Genomic DNA, 25,202 nt, shown 5'->3' with positions numbered 1-25,202 from the left:
TGGGATGTAGCTCAGAATATTTTAAACTGAATCTGGCTTTGGGCTCCATCCTCTGAATCCTTGTCTCAGGGCCCACGACGTGTCATCGAAAGCCTGACTGTACCATGTGGCTCAGGGTTTCCCTCCTGACCTGCCAGCTGACAGTTCGGCAGCTCTGACCCCGATCAGACACCAGATAATGTGCATGAGGCCACAACCAGCAAGCCTATCTTAGAAGCTCCAGCAGGCCTCAGAAGGGCAAAACCTGTCAGTTCTGGCTATCCCTGTAGTCCTTGTGGGCTGTCCCTAGCTCAGGACTGAAACTGGGTTCCCTGAGGTTCTTTAATAATTCCTGTTTCTGGCACCTGTGTAGGATGATTGGCATCTGGGCTCAGCAGACACTAACAGCCAAGGTACAATGATACGGCCTCCCAATGTGGCTTGAACATTCCCAATCATGGAGGCCAGAGTGGGCATCTCCAGAGCCAAGGTTCCACCCAAGGGCCTTTTCTAACCTGGTTATAAACCCAAGCACAATTAACTGTCTTCCCTCTGTGGGTCTTCCAGGGCTCCAGGGACTGACCTAATTGGGGTGGTGAGGAAATGAGAAGAGACATATGGATGGACACACAGAAAAGGCTTGAGGGAGAAGCTTCAGCATCCCAGAATCTCAGTGTGCTTACTGTTGAACAAGTAGCCAGGGTTTGTGGTATTTAGCTAAAGGAAGGGAGCAGGCTCCACTAATCTCAGTAGGAGCCGGAGTCAGCAGCAGTCTCTGTAGGGGAGCAGTCTTCAGGCTGTGAATATCTGAGAAGAAAAAGCCATGGTGGGCGTTTTCTGCATGCACAGTCGACATTCACACTCAGACAGCAGGAAAGCTTTGTCGTTTCTCTGAGCGTCCCCTGGAGGAACGGCTTTGCCAGATTATCATGGATCTAAGCTTTGGTGTTGATCTTGTGGCTCATGTGAAAAGCAAACCCACATGGGCCTTCTCTGCCGCCCACACAACTGGTTATGATCCGTCAAGGCCATACCAAGTAGATGGACTTGACGGTGTGGAAAGCTCACTCCAAAAATCAGGTAGAATGGCCATCTAGAGGAAACATAACTGCTGTCTCCGCCTGAGGCCTGTCCTACCACTGTTCCTTGACATAAACCATTGAAAACAACATGCCAGAAACTTCTTCATTATTGGCTGACAAATTGACTGTGTAGAAAATTCAGGGTGGTCAGACCGTTCTGCTTTAGACTAAGAAGGCTCTGTTGCTTGTCAGCTTCTTTAACCGTTGGGAAGTTTGAGGCATTTTAATTCTTCATAGGACCTGTCCCCTCTCTGGAGGTTTCTAGGCTATTCTGTGTAACTGTTGTCTAAAAATCCCAGGGATGTTTCAGGTGAATCGGCCATCAGTCTCTGGACAGACTGCTAGGTTATCTCAGAAAGAAAGCCTGTCCTCCCACAGCCCTCTGAGCTTCACTAAGGTCCTGGCAGACGATAGCTACAATGAGAGGCACACAGGACCCAACTGCATAGGGAGGGCTAATAAGAGCCACTAACAATCCAGAGGCAAGACAGTGGGATACTAAGTCCCTGAAAACAGTGGTAGGGTCTGCAGGTGGTGGTGGCGCACACCTCTAATCCTAGAACTCAGGAGGCAGAGGTAGGTGGATCTCTGAGTTTGAGGTCAGCCTGGTCTACACAGTGAGCTTCAGGCAATATAGCATTACAATATTTTCTGGCGAACAGCTAAGATAAATGTTGAGCACGTGTATGTGGAAAAAAGTCTCAGGCATCACTGAAACAACTGCAATTTTATTCAAATTTTTAGGCAAAAAGATTTATCAGCATCAATTTCAACCATGAAATTTCCCATTTCTACAATGTTGAAAGACAAAAAATAATGACACAAATGTTCATATGTTGCAAGGAAATGACAGTTTTAGAAAACAGCACAATGTTGCAAGGAGCCGTTTGTTCTTCCTGGCTGCCCAGAACCAAAATAATCACACAGAAACTGTATTAATTGAATCACTGCTTGGCCCATATACATATAACAAAACTGACCTAAAATTTGTATCAATAAACCAAGATCCATACCAATGTAAATCTCTGTAGCAGCGCAAGGCAAGGCAGTGGTGGTGCACATCTTTAACCCCAGCACTCTGGAGGCCGAGGCAGGTGGATCTCTGAGTTTGAGGCCAGCCTGATCTACAGAGTGAGTTCCAGGACAGCCTGATCTACACAGAGAAACCCTGTCTTGAAAAACAAAAGGCAGGAGGAGGAGAAGAAAAAGAGAAGGAGGAAGGGGAGGAAGAGAAAGGGGAGGAAGGGGAAGAGGAGGAAGAGGAAGAAGGGGAAGAAGGAGGGGGAGGAGGAGGAGGAGCAGGAGGAGAACACACAAAGCTGACTAACGTTTTTCCAGGCTCCTAAACTGAGCTGAGTTACCCTAAGGTTGATAGCTCAGTTTGTGGCAGGGTTCAGAAGCGCTACACAAGCAGAGGGAATATCACTGATTTCAGAGTTGGTCATTACTCAGATCTCCTGACAAGAGGACTCCATGTCTAGATCAAGCCTGACCATCACAAAGCATCACTGTGAAGAGCTCAGAAATGTTCCAAACGCACAAGGAAGCGACGGGAGGTAGGCACCTTGGCCACACCAACACGGTCCTCACAGTTCTTTCCTTTGCAGCAAGGTGTGGTGCCCTGTACCTAAACTTCCTAAGTCTCTGCTCAAATCACCACTGAGGCCTGACCTAGCCAGGAAGTCTCACAATGTACGCAACTTCAGGATTATATAACCATTCCTCTGAAATAACCCATGCTCTACAAAGCTAAGAATTAAGACGTCAAGGTATCTTAAGCAAGTGCAGCCATGGAGTAAGTGGGAAGAATCCCGTGAGGAAAAGACGGTGGGGAATCGTGAACTCCTTGGAATAGCTGGAATCTGGTCACCTGACTCCGAGGCATTTCCCTCAGGGCAGTGACGCTTGTGATGTAAGACTTGATCTGCACACAGAATCATCTTGTTAGGAGACCCAGCACACTCAGAAGAGACTGCCCTCTGGCCAGTTCATTTGCTGAGATTCCTCATTATGTTGAGAGAGGATCCTCTGTATCCAGATCCGAAATGATTCCAGTGGTTCAGGTAGTGAAAGAGCTGATACAGCTGCAAGCGCTTGTCAAATCCCAGGGCTTTGGGGATTTTGCTGTGATAGGCAGAGTAAAAGGAGCTGCTGAAGCCCCCGAACATGCCAGCGATTGCCAGCTCATATTCTGAGTGGCCATAGAAGGAAGCTGGATCAAAAATGATGGGCCCAGAGGAATCTTCTGCTACGTTCCCTCCCCAGAGGTCTCCGTGAAGTAAGGAGGGCACAATCTCCAGGTCACGAAACAGGTCAGGAATCTTCAACTGCAAGGAGGAAGATGGAGTCTTAGACAAGGCGGTCAATGAATATGGAGGTGTAGGTGTCTTCCTAAGTGCTGTTCCACAGATCTACAAGCCGTTACTCAGATATGTCTGACTTAGAGAGAGACGGGCACTGCTGTAAGAAATACAATCAGCGCTGCCCATGCCCTGGAGTCCCCCCATCAGTGCTCAGTGGGCACCGTTGGCACTGGGTATACAGAGAAGGCCCTGCTCACCTGCAGAGCAGACCACAGCTCAAGAGCTTCCCGGTCACCAGACCTCTTCTCCACCATGTCCATCTGGGGCTGAATGCGCTGCCTGGCATAGAATGTGACCCAGTCTTTCTGCCAGTCATTTACCTGCTCAGGAGAGAGGATAGGGCAGAGCAGACTGTCTTAGTCAGGGTTTCTGTTGCTGCAACTGAAGACCATGACCAAAAAGCAAGCTGGGGAGGAAAGGGTTTATTAGGCTTACACTTCAGCATTGCTGTTCATCACTGGAGGAAGTCAGGACAGGAAGTCAAACAGGGCAGGATCCCAGAGGCCATGGAGGGGAGCTGTTTACTGGCTTGCTTCCCATGGCTTGCTCAGCCTGCTTTCTTATAGAACCCAGGACCACCAGCCCAGGGGTAGCACCACCCACCGTGGGCTGGGCCCTCCCCCATGGATCACTAAATGAGAAGATGCCTTGCAGCTGGATCTCGGAGGCGTTGCCCCCACTGAGGCTCCCTCCTCTGAGGACTCTCGCTTGTGTCAAGTTGACAAAGTCAGCACACAGACTTTACAGAAAACTTCAGAACTGAAGGAGACTTGAGTGCCCAGAACTCCCAGTGTGGAATGGGCTGCAGGAAGCATGAAGAGGAGTAGCAGCCACAGGAGGCTGAGAGCTGAGGGAAGACCGGGCAGCATGAAGTCTCAACACAGGCTGAGACTGCAGGGCCAGCGTCCCCGGGGAATGGTCAGTAGGGTGAGCCGGGTGACTAGTTGCAGCCTTCCAGGCCTGGAGATCAACTCAAACAATTTAACTACAACAACTATGGAACAAAGGCCTGAGCTAGTTGACCCTCTGGATCTCAGGGCTTGTTTCTGACCATCTACCTGGCCACATTTTACCTTGTCCTGGGAGAGATGAGAAAAGTCATATGGAACCTCTTTCAGAAGAAGAACGTCCAGGCACGGGTGCTTACCACCCAGCTATGGCCCCTGTGCCCACCATAAAACATCTAGTGTAGTAGGAGGCCGCTTGTTTGTTCCTGGCCGCCCAGACTCCCAAAATAACCACACTGGAACTGTATTAAATAAATCACTGCTTGGCCTATTAGCTCTAGCTTCTTATTGGCTAACACTTTTTTTTTTTTTTTTTTTTTGGTTTTTAAAGACAGGGTTTTTCTGTAGCTTTGGTGCCCGTCCAGGAACTAGCTCTTGTAGACCAGGCTGACCTCAAACTCCCAGAGATCCGCCTGCCTCTGCCTCCCAAGTGCTGGGATTAAAGGCGTGCGCCACCACCGCCCGGCTTCTGAGTGACTATTTTAAAAGGGACTCATGACTGGGTGGGATACAGAAAAGCTGAAGTTACAAGCACCCACTTCAGGCTACTCACAACCACTTGTGTCTACAGCTCTAGAAGATCTAATTCCTTCTTCTGCCTTAGCAGGTAAGCATACACACACACACATATATGTATATACATATATATATATATATATATATAAAATAAAATCTCTAAAAATAAGTTGGGCATAGTGGTAAACACCGTTAATCCCAAGAATTGGGAGGAAGAAACAGGCAGATGTCTGATGTGGGATTCCCCTCTGTATGCTGTAAATATGTTTTATTAACAATGGTTAATAAAGAAGCTGCTTTGGCCTATGGCAGGGCAGAATAAAGCCAGGCAGGAAATCTGAACAGAGATATAGAGTAGATTGAGTCAAAGAGACACCATGTGGCTGCCAAAGGAAAAGATGCCGGAACCTTACCAGTAGGCCAGAGCCTCGTGGTCACACATAGATTAATAGAAATGGGTTAAGATGTAAAAGCTAGCAAGGAATATGCCTGAGCCATCAGCCAAACAGTGCTGTAATTAATATAGATTCTGTGTGATTATTCAGGTCTGGGTGGCCAGGAAACCAACATCTGGTCTACAAAGTGAGCTCCAGGCCAGTCAAAGCTACATAGTGAGATCTTGTCTCAAAACAAACAAACAAACAAACAAATAATTATAATCAAAATAAAACAAAAGTTACAGATTTTCTCATTTTTAACCCTTCTTTGAAATCCAACATTCTAACTTTTTGTTCTGTCTCATTTTCTATCTTAATCTAACATGTGATTTTACTTCATGTCAACTTCTTAAAAATTATCAGGGAGGGCTGGAGAGATGGCTCAGTGGTTAAGAGCATTGCCTGCTCTTCCAAAGGTCCTGAGTTCAATTCCTGGCAACCACATGGTGTCTCACAACCATCTGTAATGAGGTCTGGTGCCCTCTTCTGGCCTGCAGACATACATACAGACAGAGTATTGTATACATAACAAATAAATAAATATTAAAAAAAATTATCAGGGAAAAAATGGTGCAAAGACTTACAAAATCTCCCAGAAAGGAGTAGGGCAACTTCCCTACTGTGTCTGACTGTGAAATGGAAGTAAGTTCCGTGCCACTCACCTGGGGGAGGTACCCACAGCATGTCACTACATCAAATCCAAACTGGTCCACAAAGGGCCGCTCTGCCTGTCCACTTCCTTTCCCTTTCACATAAAAAAGAAACAAAGAAAGGTCACTAGTTTGTCCCCTTGTCCCAAAAGACCCTCAGCCCACCCTGGGAGCTCAGAGATGTTCCTTTGCAGTCAATATGCCCTTACCTCCCCATGCCCGCACCCAGAGATAAGCAAGACCCTCAAATCACTCAGAATAGCATCTGCTTTAGCAAACTTAATAGCTATTCCAGAAGCAGAACCAAGTACCAGAGAATGCATGGGGATGGAGGGATACAAAACATTGCCAAAAATAAATCAAACATGCATTTGTTTAGAGAGGAAAAATATCTACCACACAATCCATCAGGAAAAGAGGTTTTCAGGGACCAATGTAGTTCCATTTTTGACAGATAAAATTATACTTGCTGGGTCATGGTGGTGCACACACCTTGAATCCTAGCACTAGAGAGGCAGAGGCAGGCAGATCTCTGTTAGTTCGAGGCCAGCTTGGTCTACAGAGTGAGTACCAGGACAGCCAAAGATACACAGAGAAACCCTGTCTCAAAAAATACACAAACAAAAACCTATTACACTTTGAAATGGCATCAAACTCATGTATCTCCCCAACTCAAGGAACTCTCAATAATGAATTCCATGCAGTCTGGGAGCAACAGAAAAGCCAGTTAACGGGCCTATTAGTATTAACGGGCCTATTAGTAGATCCTCACAGCACAGAGGCAGGCTGACGGTATTACCAGTGTATCCTCACAGCACAGAGACAGAGACAGGCTGACGGTACTACCAGTGTATCCTCACAGCACAGAGACAGAGACAGGCTGACAGTACTACCAGTGTATCCTCACAGCACAGAGACAGGCTGACGGTACAACCAGTGTATCCTCACAGCACAGAGGCAGGCTGACGGTATTACCAGTGTATCCTCACAGCACAGAGACAGAGACAGGCTGACGGTACGACCAGTGTATCCTCACAGCACAGAGACAGGCTGATGGTACAACCAGTGTATCCTCACAGCACAGAGACAGGCTGATGGTACGACCAGTTGAGTGTATCCTCACAGCACAGAGACAGAGACAGGCTGACGGTACAACCAGTGTATCCTCACAGCATGGGCAGGCTGCAGGACCCACCAGAAGAACATGACACAGTAGACCAGATCATTTGCTCTCTGACTATCAGCTATTCTGTCTAGCAGAGTCAGCGTGTGAGTTACCAACTGTCAGCCTGAAAATCCTGGGAAATTCTCTCAATGCTAACACCATAGCATTGTTCTACGATGGGGGGCATTAGGGCCGTCATTCTGAGTCTCAAGGGTGGTGTACACGGAAGAGACAACAATGTGTTTAAAGGAGCCACTTTATACTGAAAGCTAAACAACTTAGATTAGACTCACTTCTGGAAAGTAAAGCGACCATAACATCACGCAGCTTCACGTCCAGCGATGTCTAAGACACACTGTGCCCATCACATCCATGGCGTTCACTGCACGGCAAATGTGCAGCCTTAGGGTGCCCACCCTGCCTTTGGCATCAGCACAGGCTACAGCGTCACCCCATCCCTGAGCCCATGGGCTGAAGGCCCTTCTCCAGAGCGGGTCCCTTACCCACGGTGCCAGCCTCCTTCAGGAGCCCCTCTCCAAGCTTCTTGTTCTCAAGGTGCAGATCTGCAAGCTGGGACCCAAGCTTGGCAGCATGACTAAAACCAAAACGCAGGAACTAAACAGATGGCACACAGACAGCAGATCCATCTGAAAGAGCTCAAGGCACATAAAGCAGGTCAAGTGTTGAGCACAAAGTTCATCCTACTGGAGTGGTTAAGAGCACTGGATGTTCCTCTGGAGGACCTGGGTTCAATTCCCAGCATTAAGATGGCAGCTCACAACTGTCCAGACGGATCTGGTTCCAGGAATCTATCACACCAGGCATGCATGTGGTACACATATCTGTGCTGTGCATGCAGGCAAAATACCCATGCACAATACAATAAAATAAATAATTTTTTTTTAAAAGTTCATTCTACTGAAATAGGAGGAAAACTAGGTATGAAGGCACAATAGCAAGAATTCTAGGAAGGAGGAGGCAGGAGGATCAAGCCTCGGCTGTATAAGACTGTTTCAAAATAAAGAAACAAAATTGAAATAGGAGATTCCCGTTATTTGACCGCCTTTCCTAGTCTTCTTAGACTTTGCAGCAGAGTCTTCTGTAATCATCTCACTTTGAGAGAGCCCTCTCTCTGGCTTTCAGTTGGCAGAGAGGACATGCCAGTCAGACTGTAGGGTCATCATCTGTGTGGTCTAGGGCTCTTTACACCACACTTCAAAATCATGCCCCCAAAATAAAAGAACCACACCGGGGAAAAATAGAGCCTTTGCTTTTAAGCAGAAAGGATGGCGTCGAGACAGACCTGCTCAGGTACCGCATGTCCAAATGCTCCATCACCAGCATACTCCCGCCTCCTGGGGCATCCAGGACCTTGATAGGCTTGGGGACTTTCACTGTGTCTGTCTTCATGATGGCCGTCAAACTGGCCATCTCACCTTCAAACATTCTCTTAGCCTGTCAGTCAAACAATGGAGAGGAAACCGAGGTCAGCAGAGAAAGGTCAGTTAGACACGCTTTCTTCAGGCATTACAGTTCCAAACCACATTTATGCCAGAGAGGACTCAAGAAATGGACAGTGCTTTCTGGGAACTCATGGGAAAAATAGAAGTGCCGAAGTCACACAGGTATGAGAAAGCTTCTACTTCTCAGTTTGGGGCTGCATTTTGTTTGTTTGTTTGTTTGCTTTGGTTTTTTTGAGACAGAGTTTCTCCACATAGTCCTGGCTGTCCTGGAACTCACTCTGTAGACCAGGCTAGCCTCAGACTCAGAAATTCATCTGCCTCTGCCTCCTGAGTGCTGGGATTAAAAGTAACCAACACCTTCTGTTTGTTAGCTTTTTTGAGATGGTTTCTGTGTGGCCTTGGTTGCCCTGGAACTGGCTATGTGGACCAGGTTGGCCTCAAACTCTTTAGAGAACTGCCTGCTTTGCCTCCCACATGTGCCAATCAATCAATCTTGAAGCATCGCCATCACAAGATCAATAATCCAGATACCAACAGAAATTCCACTCCTTCTCACTCAACAGCCAATGCTCACCCCAGGACAGCTCTCTCTGCCCTGGCTTCTATCATCAAAGAGCTATTCTGCCCGTTTGGTCATTCTTTTTGTGTTGTTGGGTTGTTGTTGTTGTTTTTATGAGACAGGGTTTTGCTGTGTAGTCCATGCTGGCCTCAAACTCACAATCCCCCTGCCTCAGCCTCCTGAGTGCTGCGTTTTACACAGAGGGACATGGGTAGTGGGGTCTGGTGTATTTGTTTTATGCCTTCACCATGTATACTATTTCACAGTGTGAACATCCCTAACTGAACAGTGCTACCGTGGAAATTCTCCTACTCATTCTCGTAGTTACTACCTCTGTGATCTTGGGCAAGCTACTTAAGCTTTCTTGGCTTCAGTTTCCTCACCTATAAAATGAGAGAATACTGAATTTCTTAAACTTGGGTTATGATTGAGTTAGCAGCTAACACACAGCCCGTTCTAAACACTCTACAGATGTTATTACTCACTAACAGGGCCAACGTTTCTGAGGAGAAAGATAAGAGCTATGTCCTAGGCAGAACCTTCACAGCAATCTCTTTAGACTATGAAGGAGAAGCTAAACTTCCACAAAGATCCTGGTGACAGAGACTACTTTAAGAAGCAGCATTGAAAAAAAAAAATCAGGAGAGGTTTAAAAAGGACAGCGAAGCCATTAAGAAGCAGAGCTCCTTTTGATGTCATTTACTGCTTTTGTGGTCTGAAGAATCTAAGCTACAAAAGTAGCTACTCATGAACAGACCTATAGGAAAATTAAGCCTCGGTTGGACCATTGTGGAAACAAAACAAAATCTGGAACTAAAATTGAGATAAACCAATCACGTATGTTCACAAGAATCACATAAGAACAGTCAAGTGGGGAAAAACTTAGACCAGGTAGATCCTAGCAAGGCATAAAAAAGCAAATACAGGAGCAGCCTTAGTAGCAGTAGTCTTGACTCACAGAAAGCAGAACATGGACGAGCTGGATTCCCAACACAACAGTTATATCCACAATCAGCAGATGTTTGCCTTATGGCCTGTGTACCCGCATCATTCATCAAAGGGAGAGGAAGGCTGGAGAATTGAAAGTAGACTTTGAAAGAACCCAGCAGGGGGCTGTAGAGGGCCTGAATTCAGTTCCCAGCTCCCACACCAGGTAGGCCATAACTACCTGCAATTCCAGCTGCAGGAGGATCTGATGCCCTTGGTTCCCATGGGTACCACACTCACATCTCTCCCAACACACACAATCATCCACATCACCTTTAAAACTGAATAAATAAGTGAATAAATAAATCTAAAAAAAACTTAGCAGAATATGCTGGCTGATATGTGTAATCATACCTAACTTGAGAGGCTGAGGATTCCACAGTAAGTTCCAGGCTAGCCTGGGCTACATATAGAGTGGATCTGTGTCATAAAGAATAAATAAAATAAAATGCTTCCAGAGAAAGAGAATGCAAGTTCAGATAGGAATTGAACTCAGGACCTCCGCAAAGCAAGTCTCTGAGTCTGAGCCCAGCTTGTGGAATATGAAGGCCATCACAGTCACACCAAGCACTGGCACTGAGGATAAGTTAGTGCAAGAGTAACTTCAAGGACCGTTGACAGAGTTCAACTGATGTCTGTAGACCGGGCAAGTCTTGAGAAAATAATTTCAAAGGTTAACACACATGTGAAAGGTAGAATTCCTTTCTTGAAAGAAAAATGAACGTACATGCAAGCCAGGCTTGTGGCTAAGACCTGTAACCCCAGCAAGAATCTGAAACAAGAGGACTGTGTTTGGAGGTCAGCCTTGGTTATAGACACCAATTCTAAGGAAAGAATAAAAAAGCACTTTGAGGGTGTGTGAGGTGCAGGGCTCGGCAAGATAAACACCTTTAGTCTTATCCAAAAAGTCCTACAGAAGCCATCCACCTCCCTTGCAAAAGCCCTGGAGCGAGCAGCTTAAAATGAAAACGGGACAGCGGCAACCAGGAACACAACTGGAGCAGCGGAGCTCGCCCTGCGGAAGCAATAGGGCACTTCAGAAAAAGTCCACACACAAACTGAGCGTATTGGGGTGAGAGATCTTTGATCCGTGGGAGTTGAAATAAGTTCTAGATAAAAACGCATGTCCTCTGACGTTTCTCAAAACTCGCCAAACATAAAGGCTTTCCTCATAGAAGCGGACACTGCGATCTCAAAACACCACAGCATGCGCAAAGCCAGTGCGGCCGGAGTGTGCAAAGGCAGAGGACTGTGCAAAGGCCGGAGGCCAGAGTATGGTGGTCACGCGTGGACGGCGACCAGACAGAGCCTATGGCTGCAGACTGGGACTCTAACGCTACCCACCACGGACCTAGACCCAGAGCTAGAGCCCCGGGAGGCTCGGGATCTCAGACACACACCGTGCACCCAAACCTGGCCCCATTTGAGCCCCGGGCCGGTGGTCCTACCTCCGCCTTGGAGTTCACTTTCACAAACACTCGTCCTCTGTCCGTGTCGTAACTCTGGCCCTGGCTAATGCACCCGCCTCCCGAGTGACCCGTAGCTTTGACCGAGCTGTAGCCCAGCTCCCGCTTCAGCACCGTCTCCATGGCAGTTGCGGGACAGCAAACCTGCTTCAGGCCTGCAGCCGAAGCGGTAGAGCGGCGGGGCGGGGCCGACACGGGACAGTGAGGGGATTGGGTGACGAGGAGGAAGGGGCGGGGACACCATTGGAGGGGCGGGATCTGATTGGTTAGGACGAGGTGAGAGGCAAGGCCACACCCACAGGTTCACTTTGGCTGCAGTGAGGCTGGCGCTGGGAAGTGGGTGTGGGGCCCAGCCTGGTGGCCCCCTCCGCGTGCAACCTCTTCTCCGTTCAAACTGCTTCGAAACAATTCCCGAACTGCTGTGAAGACAGAGGGTGGCTTTCCCTGCTAAGGTCCCTGCCCGACAGACCTGCCCTCTGGTGGGAGACATGGAGGTCCTTGTGCTCACAGATGCTAGGGGAACGAGGAATGTTCAACACACGGCGTTGTTCCTTCAAAGGAAGGGAGGCATAACCTGTGAGCAGGCGTGGTTAGTAGCCTGGTGACCTTTGAGCTGTGTGACTGAGACCACACCGAATCCTTCCCTAGACCCTTAGGAGCTTGTCATGTAGTTTGCAAAGACTCAAGTCTTCAGCTTTATTTTTTTTAATATTTATTTATTATGTATACCATATTCTGTCCGTGTGCATGTCTGCAGCCAGAAGAGGGCACCAGACCTCTTTACAGATGGTTGTGAGCCACCATGTGGTTGCCGGGAATTGAACTCAGGACCTCTGGAAGAGCAGGCAATGCTCTTAACTACTGAGCCATCTCTCCAGCCCCAAGTCTTCAGCTTTATTGTACACACGAGATTGAGTTCATTATCGTTAGGATTTTTTTTAACCAAATTGTGCTGTGCATAAAATATATGCCTAAATAAACTACTCAGGGTCAGGGTCAGACTCACGGTTTGAACCAATACCAGCCACTTAGTGTTGAACCGAACCGCCTTCTTGCCTCTAGCTGCAGGTCTTTATTCAGCTGGCTGTGGTGGTTACAGAGACCCTTCATATCTTCCCTTGTCCTAGACACCCTTGCAGCTCAGCTGTCCCCTCAACCTGCCAGAGCATCCAGGTTGGTGACAATGATCTTCAGTGCAGGAATCGACTGCTTGAGTCTGTTAACCCTGGGGCTTGCTGCCTCAAAAAAAAAAAAAAAAGAGGTTTTGTTTTGAACGTGATTATCAAATTAGCAAATGTCCCAGCCAGACTTCAGCTCCTCCAACGCCTGTTAAAAATCTGTCGTGCTTAGAGGAAACAAACTAGCAGGATGTGTGTATAGATATAAGGAAAGAGATTTAAAAGCCGGGTGTGCTGGTGCATGCTTTAATCCCAGCACGATGGAGGCAGAGGCAGGAGGAGCTCTGTGAGTTCAAGGCCAGCCTGGTCTAAAAAGCAAGTTCCAGGACAGCCAGAACTGTTACACAGGGAAATCCTGTCTCAAAAATAAAATAAAATAAAAATAAAAATGAAAAAGAAAGAGACTTAAAAAATTGCAAACCAAGCCGGGCGATGGTAGTGCACGCCTTTAATCCCAGCACTCGGGAGGCAGAGGCAGGTGGATCTCTGGGAGTTCAAGACCAGCCTGGTCTACAGAGCTAGTGCCAGGACAGGCTCCAAAGCCACAGAGAAACCCTGTCTCAAAAAAAAAAAAAAATTGCAAACCTGAAATCAGTAAGACCTAGTGGCAGACTGAAGATGAAAAGAATTGCTGTCGGAGGCCCTCCCACAGAGTTCCTTCTGGAGGAAGGTCATTCCGTTCTGGCTTGATGAGCACACTACACTGAGGAGAGAAATGACTGATTTAACATTAAATGAATGTAGTAAACATAAATAAGTTTGTTGTTGCTGCTTTGCCTGTGGAACGTGGAGTTGATTTTTGTGAGATAGGACCTCACTCTATAGGCCTTGTCCTTGAACAAAGCAGCGGTGGCATTGGTAGAAGTTATTCTTGTCTGATCTTGGTTAGGTTTACAACTCAAATTCATATTACTTAGATTATTTTTTTTAAACACAAGTTTTAAGCAAATGGGGAATGTAGGCATTGAGAGATCTTTATGTATATATTCATGTTGTTTACTTTTAGATTTTTATTTACTTTTAAAAAAAAACAAAAACAAAAAACAAGTTCTCTTGTATTCCAGGCTGGCTGCTTTTTCTTCTTTTTTTAAGATTTATTAACTTACTATAATATATATATACAGTGTTCTGCCTACATGTCTGCCTGCAGGACAGAAGGGGGCTCCAGATCTCATTACAGATGGCTGTGAGCCACCCTCTGGTTGCTGGGATTGAACTCAGGACCTCTGGAAGAACCGCCCGTGCTGTTAACTGCTGAGCATCTCTCCAGCTCCCCAGGCTGGCTTCTAACATGCCGTGTACCTAAGGATGATGTTGAACTCCTGATCCTCCTGTCCCTACCTCCCAAGTGCTGGGATTACAGGAGTGTGTCAACATGCCCAAATTGGAGTGTGTGTCATTATTAATTAGAATATTATATGCTGGTTGCCAGTCCCAGAGGAGGGCACTAAATACTTCTGCCCTTTGTTCTTGATATCAGAGTCATGAGGGGCAAGACAGCATGGTTGAGCACTAGATGGAACAATATTTCACCTGCACATAAAAGGGAGAGACCTCAACTTCAGGAGCCTGTGTTGGTCCCACCCAGTTGGCCAGCAGGTCCCACCACAGAAACAAATGCAGGGCAACTGGCTATGTACTCCGTTCTCATCCTGCTGCGGTGAACTTGCTCTGCCCCACCTTGTGGAAGACAGATGTTGGATTTACCCGTGTCATGGAACAAACATGTATAAGCAGAATAAAGGAGCCAGCTCTGGGCTTTCCCGAGAGATATTCTGGCACAATAAACCCAGCATAATCCCTGCATTCCGGGCAGAGTCCATTCTTTAATTTAATGTGTATGGATGTCTTGTCTGTATGTATATCTGGGCACTATGTACATGCCTGGTGCCCATGGAGGTCAGAATTGAGTAGACTCTCCTGGATTATAGACAGATTATAATCTCCTGGATTATAGCCACCGTGTGGGTGAGAGGAAGTAAACTGGGTCCTCTGGAAGATCAGTCGTACTCTTAATCACTGAGCCGTTTCTCCATACGTCCCCCGAAGGGCATTCTTTTTTTGTTTGTTTTATTCTGTTTTTCAAGACAGGATTTCTCTGTGTAACAGCCCTGGCTGTCCTGGAACTAGCCATGTAGACCAGACTGACCTTGAACTCACAAAGATCTGCTTGCCTCTGCCTCCCACGTGCTGAGATTTAACATGGCACCCAATGGTCAGCAAAAAATAATGAGCCATAAGCCTGAACTTTTTTTTGTTTTGTTTTGTTTTGTTTTGTAGACCAGGCTGGCCTTCAACTCACAGACATCTACTTGCCTCTGCCTCCCAAGTGTTGGAATTAAAAGCGTGTGCCACCACCGCCCAGCAAGGCTGAATTTAATAAAGAACAGAAATGGGAAATCTGGAAAACTTTTAGGCTCTTTGATACTGATGGAACTGGAACTACACACATCAAGAAACTAAAGGTGGCAAGGAGGGCCCTAGGCTTTGAATCCACGAAAGAAGAAATCAGGAAAATGATAGGCAAAATCGATAAGGAAGATACAGGGAAAATAAACTTTGGTGACTTTTTGACGGTGATGGTTCAGAAAATGTTAGAGAAAGACTCCCAAGAAGAAATCCTGAAAGCTCTCAAGCTCCTCAGCGATGACAAAACTTGGAGAATGTCATTTAAAAATCTGAAGAATGGCCAAGGAGTTAAGTGAGACTTTCACTGAAGGAGACCTCAGGAAGTAACTGATGGAGTTGATCAAGACAGCGATGCCTAGGTCAATGAGTCAGGGTTCCTGTGCTTCGTAAGAATCAGCCTCTATTAATCGGGGTTTCTTTTCTACTACAGTTAGTGTCTGCTATTGTGTGAAATCTGGCTTTTGGGAACACCCCCACTGCACCCCCAGACTTCCATGGTAACTTTAGCCATGGCCTTGAATCTGTTTTTGACCTTTGGAAGTGTTCTTTGATATCAAATTCCTTGTACATTTACCTGCTGATTAACTGGGGAGGGAGAACAAGAGCACACAGAAAGTGTGACTGAGGCCACACCGCCTTCTATTGTTTCTCATTGCTCATGCATTTCCACACAGCGGCAAACACACAATGGCTTCTTAGATGTCCCATGTCACCACAAGCAGTAGACTTTCTAAAATGATTGTGTGACACCTGAATGCAGTTTTCTCTTTTATAAAACCTGAGGAGCCGGGCAGTGGTGACACACACTTTTAATCCCAGCACTTGGTTGGCAGAGGCAGGAGGATCTCTGTGAGTTCGAGGCCAGCCTGGTCTACAGGGTGAGTTCCATGATAGCCAGGACTGTTACACAGGGAAACCCTGTCTCAAAACAAGCAAACAACAAACAAACACCCAGGGAGTGAGTGCTTGCTGTGGTGTTTGGATGTGTGTTAATGAATTTGTTTTGTTTTAAAAATAAAATCTTTCTTAGTTTAAGCTCTCAAAAAGAAAAAAAAGAGACTGACATGTTCTAGAACTGGTAAAATACACCATCCCTTTGACTTAAGGTCCCAGAAACATTACTGTTGTTTTGACACGGAGTCTCTAACGCAAGATTGGCCTCCAATTCTCAATACTCCTCGCCTCAGCCTCAGAGGTGCCGAGATGGTAGACATATGCCACTGTATGCTGCTGCTCTACCGTTTTAAGATTTATCCTCCCTCCTACCACCCCTCTCTCTTCCCCTACCCCTGCTCTGCCTGTGTCTGTGTGTATCTGTGTGTGTGTGTGGGGGGGGGTGTACACGAGTGCCCGTGCTTGCAGAAGCCAGAGGTGCTGGATGCTCCTGGAGCTGGAATCACAAGCCTTGGTAAGCCTTCAGAAGTGGGTACTGGGAAAGAATTGGGCTAACTGCTGAGCCCTCCCTCTAGCCCCAGAGAAGCACCGTAAAGTAAATAAAGGAAAAGATGTCCATTCTTGGACAAGTAGCAGTGAAGTAATAAAATAGCAAAAGCAAAGGAAGTCTGTAATACGAATAGCAAAGATGTCAAGCAGGATTAACATCTGTTTTTCCTGGAAGCCGAAGATAGTGGAATGATCGACTATAGTCAAAAGAAAATAACTTTCCCAGGGAAAATGTGTTTTCAAGAATGAAAATGAAATAAAAACATTTTAAAGCTGAGGAATAATTGCCTTCATGACGCTAACTGCCTTTACTTTAGAGATGTTGTTTCCTACCATGCTAAAGGAAAGCCTGAAGGGAACGGGTACTCCCTTTCCTGACGCCCGGGTCCCAGGACATGAGGCTTAGTGGCGGGAGGCTTTATCCACTGAACCAGCCCTGGCGTTGTATTTCTTGACCTGGAACAATTTAATCCATGGCCAATTTTCTGGGCATTGAAATGGCCTATAGATGATTTTTTTCTATTTTTATTTGAACTGGTTTTGTTGTTTTTGTTCTATGATTTGTTTTTGTCATTGTTTTTCCCCTTGAGACAGAATCTACTATGTAGCCCTGGATCTCAGTGTGTAGACCAGGCTGGCCTCAAATTCACAGAGACCTGCCTCTGCCTCCTGGGTGCTGAGATTAAAGGGACATGCCACCCATACCTGACATGAATTAGAAGTTATTTTTGATGACATTAATTTAACTCTTCAGTTTTCTTTGCCTCCACATAAAATTTGATGACTCTGCAAACACCATTGTAAATGTTTGGGAGATCCCTTTTATTCAAAAACTCTTTGCGAGTCAAAAATATAAATTCTGTTTTATTGAAAAATCCTTTCGTGCAATGTATTTTGAGTATGTTCCCCCTGTAACTTGTTTTTTAAGGTTTTAAAGAAAAATTTGTAATAAAGTTTACTTTTATTATTAATTGTGTGTATTTGTCTACGTAAGTGCGTGCAAGCGCATAAGCCTGTGGAAGTCAGAGTCCAGAAATCCCTGGAGCTGGAGTTACAGGCAGTTGTGCGCTGTCAAACAGGGGAATTTAATTCAGGGACTCTGCAAGAGTAATACATACTTTTAGCAGGGCAGTTGGGGCACATACCTTTAATCCCAGCACTCAGGAGGCAGAGGCAGGTGCATCTCTGTGAGTTCAAGGCCAGCCTGATCTAGAAGAGCTAGTTCCAGGACAGGAACCAAAAGCTACAGAGAAACCCTGTCTTGAAAAAAAAAAGAGTAGGATGTGCTTTTAACCACTGAGTCGTGTCTCCAGTTCCTTTAAAAGTTCTTATTACATTATCCATGCATATACATGTACATACACGTGCACACACTTGGGCCATCAGAGGGACTAGCGGGACTTAGTTTTCCCCTTCTCATTCTGTGGGTCCCAGGAATCAAAGTCAAGTCCTTAGCAGCCAGCAGCTTTGCCCACTGAGCCATTTTACCAGGCCAAATAGTGAATTGTATCATGTGCCTTTCATTGATGTTATCCAGAACACCCATGTTGATTGTGTATAACAAAAATATGTGTAATTTGTTAGATAGGTCATTTGTATTTATTAGTTCATTCTTGAGAAAATAAAGTTGCTTGATTAAAGACTTTTTTTTTCCCCACACAGGGCTTCTCTGTGTAGCCTTGGCTGTCTTGGAACTTGCTCTGTAGACCAGGCTTGCCTTGAACTCACGGGTACGCCTGTTTCCACTTCTGGAGTGCTGGGATTAAAGGTGTGTGTCATCATCACCAGGCTTGATTAAAGACATTTTTAAAAATAATTTATTTTACTTTATTTTATATTTATTGGTGTGAAGGTGTTAGATTCCCTAGAATGGAGTTACAGACAGTTGTGAGCTTCATGTGGGTACTGGGAATTGAGCCTATGTCCACTGGAAGAGCAGCCAGTGCTCTTAACCAATGAGCCATCTCTCTAACCCGATTAAAGACATTTTTATTCCTTTAGTCCCAGAGGCAGAGGCTGGTGGATGTCTGTGGGTTGAGGACAGCCTGGTCTACAGAGTGAATTCCAGGACAGCCAGGGTCACACAGAGAGACCCCATCTCAAAAGAAAACAAGAAGACATTTCTATTATTTTTTGTTTGGTTTGGTTTGGTTTGGTTTTTCAAGACAGGGTTTCTCTGTAGTTTTGGAGTCTATCCTGGAACTAGCTCTTGTAGACAGGGCTGGCCTAGAACTCACAGAGATCCACCTGCGTGCGCCACCACCGCCAGGCCTCTATTGTTGTTTTTATATTCTTTTTGGGGGGGGGATTTAAAAAAAATTCCCTGTGAACAGCCAGCCTCAAACCTTTGGTAGATTTGGTAGGCCCCAAGGGAAACTCCAGAACTTTCTCAAATCCTGAGTTGCATGACTTTTCCCAGGAGATGTCAACAAATGTCTGTTCACTCAAGACTAGACATTAAGTAAAGACCAAATAAGTGATTCCTCACAAGCCTTTCTTAGTGAAACAAAGAGTTTGCTGCTGTTACTAGCAACAGAAAGTTAAGGGAGCATCACTCAAAACCCCACCCCAAGATAGATACTGGCCAAGGAGCTCCCTGCACTGCAGGCAGGCAGCTCCACCCTAACCTTGAAAGGGGCTCAGTGAATCTCAGAAACCTGGTGAGCTCCTGAGTCTTACAAATCTCCTGAACTTGAATCTTCTTTCCTTCCAGGAAGGAATGTTTCAGCTAACGATCGCCACCCAGCAAGCTACCTGCTTCCTCTGCCTCTTAAATTCTGTTTCTTATTCTGTGATGTTCCCTGGACCCTAGGGGAAAAGTATGAAATGAATGGTTAGTTACTTTTTGCTGTTTACTACTGAGAAGACTACCGTGCCACAGCTGCAGTCAGTTTTTCTTAACAGTTTGGCTGCTTGTAAGTCTCTACAATACCCACCTCTTGCCAAATAAAATGAAGTTACTTTAATGACCCAGACTAATAAAAACAGCATTTTATAGACATAAACACAAATGTTTAGAAGACAATTTGACAGGCAACGTATCACATCCTTTTAACAAAACAACAGTAATAGCTCTCCTGTTTAGAGTCTATGACATCTCCAACCAAATGTGTCTGTACCGGTGTAGGTGGCTTTAAAACAGTGGGAAAGCAATTGGTTGAATGCCTAACAGTTGTGCCACGATTGCACCAGCAAACGCTTTTTGCCTGTCACGGTGATCCAAAACCAGGAAGGAGCTGGGCAGGGGTAGCACACGCCTTTAATCCCAGCACTCAGGAGGCAGAAGCAGGTGGATCTCTGAATTCGAGGCCAGCCTGGTCTACAAGAGCTAGTTCCAGGACAGGCTCCAAAGCTACACAGAGGAAGCCTGTCTTGAAACAAACAATAATAACAACAACAAAATCAAGCAGGATTGGTGAAAACAGCCTTTTGTCAGTAGTCTACACAATACCTTCCAGTATTATGACAGATGACAGATACAGAAGACACTGCCCGTTCAGCCAAGCTTGATTTCTTCAAGTCCTGTAGTAACAACACCACCACCCACAGTGTCTTACTGTGTCCTGTAACCCCCAAAATGCACTTAGTTCTAGCATGCAGCCAATAGCACTGGCAGAAGCCTCTGTGATTTTGGGGGCCTCAAATCTGCTTATCTGCTCCAAGCAAGTTTTAATGATCTTGGGATTCGGCAGTTAAGGGGAAAACAAACTCAACAAGGTCCAATACAGCACGAAAAGATCTCATCGCTTGTATCAGTTGGTCCATCAAAAGCACAGGATTGGAGAACAAAGAATGGAAAGGAGACTATGTTAATTAATTTTCTTATTGCTCTGACCAAACACCTGACAAAAAGCAACAGTTTATTATCTTATTATTAAAGGAAGAGGGTTCATTTTGGTTCACAGTTTGAAGGTGTGGTCCGTCATGGACAGGACATTGTGAAGACAGGGGTGTGAGGTAGCTGGTCACACTGCACAGGCCGTCAGGAAACACACCTCTGTGTTCAGATGCTGGTGGTCATCTCTCTCTCTTCATTTTCCGTCAGGACCCCCACGGAATGGTCCTGCCTGCATGCGGGGTGGATCTTACCTTTTCAACAAAACCTTTCTGGAAACATCCTTATAGGCACACTCAGAGGTATGTTTCCATTGTGATTTTTTAATCCAATCAAATTGGATTGGAATTCTAGTTATTGCAGGGACAGGACCCTGTCCAGCCCTCTATATCCACTCTCATTCTCCACAAGTCATCTGGCTTCCTTCTAGGGCACAGCCAGGGAGAAATGGCCCATTCTCTGACCCACAGCGGCTCATCTGGACATGTGATGCTATGAACCTGGCTTGTCTGTCGTGTCTCCCACTAGAGCTGGCTCCCTGGGTCTGACAGGCGACTCACACAGTGGTGTATAATTCTTGCCTCTCCATCCATCACAGTGGCTGCTGAAAGGGCCTCGGGATGAATGAACACTCTCTGCACCAAGTGGATGTAATGTAGGTTTTTATATTTATTTATCTATGGCTGATGTGGGGGAGTGGGTAAGCATCGTGTGCCTGTCAGAGGACCACTTTCTGGAGTCCATTCTCTTCTACCGTGTGGGTTCTGAGGGTCACATGCAGCAAGCTCTTTACCCACTGCGCTCTCTTGCTGGCCTGAGGGTAATATTTTATGTGACAGTTTCAGTTTGGGAAGATGGGAAAGTTCTGGACGGTAGGAAGAGTTGCTCAAGAATGTGAATGCACCAGGCATATGGTGGCTCACGCCTTTAATCCCAGCACTCGGGAGGCAGAGGCAGATGGATCTCTGTGAGTTCGAGACCAGCCTGGTTTACAGAGCAAGCTCCAGAACAGACTCCAAAGCAACAGAGAAACCCTGTCTTGAAAAGCTACCCCTCCCAAAAGTTGGAAAAACCAGACCAAACCAAACCAGTTCTTACTGGCACATAGGAGGTCACAATGGCTCAGAGAAGCAACGTGGGTAGAGGTCCCACCAGGGTTTCATCTCTAGAGCTGGTCAGTATAACAAGTTATCCTTGCCTTACGTGATGATGCACACCGTTCACCCCAGCACTGAGGAGACAGATGCAGGAAGACCTTTATTGAGGCCAGCCTGACGGACATAGCAAACACAGGGCCAGCCAGGGCCACATAGTTCGATTTTGTTGATAGATAGATAGATAGATAGATAGATAGATAGATAGATAGATAGGTGTGTTTGTGTATGTGCATGCATGTGCGTATGTGTGCATGCATGTGTATGTGTATGTGCACATGTGTGTGCGTATTTGTATGTGTGTGTGCGTGTATGTATGTAACATGAGCTTTAACATTTTAACCTTATTTTTTCTGTGCTAGGGATTCTGTTTCAGGACTTTGCATAGTCTAGGCAAGAGCTTTATCACTGAGATACACCCTGAGACCATCTTAACCTTTTTAGAACTTGTCCTTCTCCAGCTGAAACCCGTGCCCACTAAACACTAACTGTACAACTCCGCTCCAGTAGCCCCCATTCAACTTCTTACTTGCACTCACTCCTGGGACCCGCATCTGGCTTATTTTACTCAGCATGATGTCCTCAAGGTTTTTGCATTTGTCAGAGTTGCCTTCCTGATATAAATTATCATATTTGTCCATTTATCAGGCATAAAGCCACTAGGAATATCTTATATGGAAGTGTTTTTGCCTGGGGCTGTATAGGAAGGGGTGGAATTCTAGTTCATACAATAACTGTTCAGCTGTTTGAAGACCTTCAAGACATGGGTTGTATTTCTGAAGAAAGCTTGCTCTGTAATTTGCAGAGCAGATGGTGGGTTGTCCAATTCCCCATTGCCATCATCGCCCCTCCTCTGGCCTAGTGTACAATTTCAGGCAGGAGGTCCCTTACTGTAGAAGGTGGAGGGCAAATTCCAGGCCATGTGCAAGAAATACCTTTTCATAAAACGAGATTTTTATCTCCACTAATTGTAAAAAAAGCCACCCTTTTTTAACTTTCTCTTGTGCCCAGATAAAAATAGATCACAGAACTGTAGACTTGGGTTGATGGTTTTTATCTCAAACCAAGGGCTTGTACGAATACGCGAACTCTGTTTTCTCTTCCCTTCTGTGGAGAAGTAAATAGAATTTAACAGCTGAGCACTGAGTGGGTGTGTGTAGGCTGGTGACTCACCAAAATCCATCGCTGTATTCCAGTTGCTCTCTTGCTATAGAAAGAAAGTCTATTTTGGGTAGAACTAACCTGTGGATGCCCCAGAAGTACCAGAGCCCTGACACGAGATCCATTTGAATGTGGTCCCCAGCCTGCCCCTGCCAACATTTCTTCTCATAGACAGCTAGGCAGCCCCCTGCATCCCCTGCCTCACCAGGGCTCCCACGCCCCTGTTTGAAAAACTTACCTTCAAACTTTCCCTGCTCAGTTTCCACCCACAGTTCACCCCACTCCACCCATGTTCTCTCCAACCAGAACAGCCTAGGTGGGTCCAGAGTGTGCTAAAATTACCCAGTGCTCCTACAGGTTCTCTCACGCGCCTGCACCTCAGCCCCACGTACAGGGACTGCCCCCCTGGGGCTCATCCAGGGTTGCTGACATCTGCAGTGGACACTTTGGGGGTGAGACAAGGACCTCCTGGAGCCCCACCAAAGAACAATTCTAGGGTACCCATGGTCCCTATAACCATCACGATGTCCCCAGATGGCCAGAGCATCGAGGCTAACACTGGGTGAGATCTTTCAACTATAGATTTGCACGGGCAAGGAGGAGGCTACTTCAGGCATGTATGTAGTGTGGAATTCGCTGTACATGCAGCCCCCGGCCCCCAGACACCATTATGTCTCTTCATGGCATCTGACTGTGCCCCTTGGTACATGGGCCTCAGGCCAAGTGTTCTCCAGCAGTTCACTGCCATCTAACTGGAGCAGCTACAGTGCAGAGTTTTCCCTTGCAGTACGGCACACTTGGGGGACCAGCAAGACATCACAATGGGTTTCTCTGTTGCTTTGGAGCCTGTCCTGGAGCTCTCTCTGTATACCAGGCTGGCCTCAAACTCATAGAGCTCCACCTGCCTCTGCCTCCCGAGTGCTGGGATTAAAGGCGTGAGCCACCATATGCCCGGTGCATTCACATTCTTGAGCAACTCTTCCCACCGTCCAGAACTTTCCCATCTTCCCAAACTGAAACTGTCACATAAGACATTACCCTCAGGCCAGCGAGAGAGTGCAGTGGGTAAAGAGCTTGCTGCACACGCCCGGAAGTAGAGAACTGGTTATTCAAAACTGTCCTCCGATTTTCACATATATATCATGTTATGAGTGTCTCTCATCATGTATACATGTACAGTAAAAGAGTAAATATTACTCCTCCCCAGGGTGAAGGCCTCTACACTTGGTACAGGGCCTGTGCTATGGGGCTAGAATGGTCTCTTGGATAAGAGATAGTTACATGCAAACCAGACTTCACTCAATCGGTTGCTGGTAGTGGTGTCTTGCACCCAACATCCTGACAATTCTATAGACATTTTTTTCTTTTCTTTCCTTTTTTTTTTTGCTTTGTTTTTGTTTTTTTTTTCCAAGACTAGTTTTTTTTCCAAGTGTAGCTCTGACTGTCCTAGAACTCAATTTGTAGACCAGGCTAGCCTCAAACTTCTATACACATTTTTTTGTTAGTTACCACTGAGGAGAAGGGAGATAGACTCTAATGTACAGAGGTCAGGATTGCTACTCAGTATCCTACAATGAGTAGTTCAGCTCTCTCACCCAGTTGGGAATCATCTGTTGTCAATAAGGCTAGGATTCAGACACATGCTTTCTAGGACCAAAGAAGTACTTTTGCAAAAGGCTAGCTAAGGGACAGAGGCATATACCTCCCAGCCAAGGGTCTTGGTAGGTTGAACTCCATACCCCTTTCTTGCTCTCAGTAGAAGTCACAGTCTTTTACCACCATCAGCCTCTCTATGGACTAAACATCTGTGTCTTGTTAAAATCATGTTGAAATAGTTTGGTTGTGGTAGCACATGCCTTTAATACCAGCACTCAAGAGACAATGGTAGACAGATTTCTGTGAGTTCTAAGTCAGCATGGTCCACAGGGAGAGTTACAGGCTAGCCAGCACTACATAGAGAAACCCTGTCTTTAAAAAAAAAAATCACATTGAAGCTATAACTCCAGTTCAAAAGTATTTGGAGAGAGAGGCTTTGAGAAAAAATTGGGGATGAATTTGTTCATGATCGTGGAGATTTTTCCTATGGGATTAGTGGCCTTACAAGAGGAAGTAGAGAAGCTAGGCATGGAGGCAGAAGCTGTGATCCCAGCATTTAGCATACCAAGTTAGAAGACTGAGTTCCATGCCACTTTTGACCACATTTTCAGATTCCGTCTCAAAAATCAAAACACAAACAAAAAAGAAGAGGAGGTGACCAAGAAGAAAGAGAAGAGGGGAAGGTGCAGGGGAGGTGGTGTGGGAGGCCCTTCTGTCTGTGTGTTGCTTTTATTGGCTAATGAATAAAATAC

General features: G+C 46.1%; 1 protein-coding gene across 1 annotated transcript; it reads right to left on the bottom strand.

Moving 5' to 3' along the window:
* Positions 1-1,773: 1,773 nt before the first annotated feature.
* Positions 1,774-11,848, bottom strand: Fn3krp (fructosamine 3 kinase related protein). The gene is made up of 6 exons (XM_050130448.1): positions 11,657-11,848; positions 8,503-8,654; positions 7,703-7,794; positions 6,047-6,129; positions 3,622-3,744; positions 1,774-3,388 (listed from the first exon to the last, which is right to left on the bottom strand). The coding sequence occupies exons 1-6, from the start codon at positions 11,795-11,797 to the stop codon at positions 3,050-3,052; spliced, it is 930 nt and encodes a 309-aa protein (XP_049986405.1). The 5' UTR covers positions 11,798-11,848; the 3' UTR covers positions 1,774-3,049.
* Between the last annotated feature and the right edge of the window lie 13,354 nt (positions 11,849-25,202).

Source organism: Alexandromys fortis, unplaced genomic scaffold, assembly GCF_014885135.2.
Source record: "Alexandromys fortis isolate MF-2015 unplaced genomic scaffold, M_Fortis_MF-2015_v1.1 scaffold_349, whole genome shotgun sequence".
NCBI lineage: Eukaryota > Metazoa > Chordata > Mammalia > Rodentia > Cricetidae > Alexandromys > Alexandromys fortis.
Note: the sequence above shows the minus strand (reverse complement) of the source record. Positions and strands in the feature narration are given on the sequence as shown.

What these genes read in the sequence shown, in the direction of transcription:
- Fn3krp (XM_050130448.1), bottom strand. Translation starts at nt 11,797, where the DNA reads ATGGAGACGGTGCTGAAGCGGGAGCTGGGCTACAGCTCGGTCAAAGCT. An exon ending in AAGTGAACTCCAAGGCGGAG is followed by an intron (nt 8,655 to 11,656) that starts GTAGGACCACCG and finishes TTTGACTGACAG; the next exon opens with GCTAAGAGAATGTTTGAAGG. An exon ending in GACATGCGGTACCTGAGCAG is followed by an intron (nt 7,795 to 8,502) that starts GTCTGTCTCGAC and finishes TTTTGGTTTTAG; the next exon opens with TCATGCTGCCAAGCTTGGGT.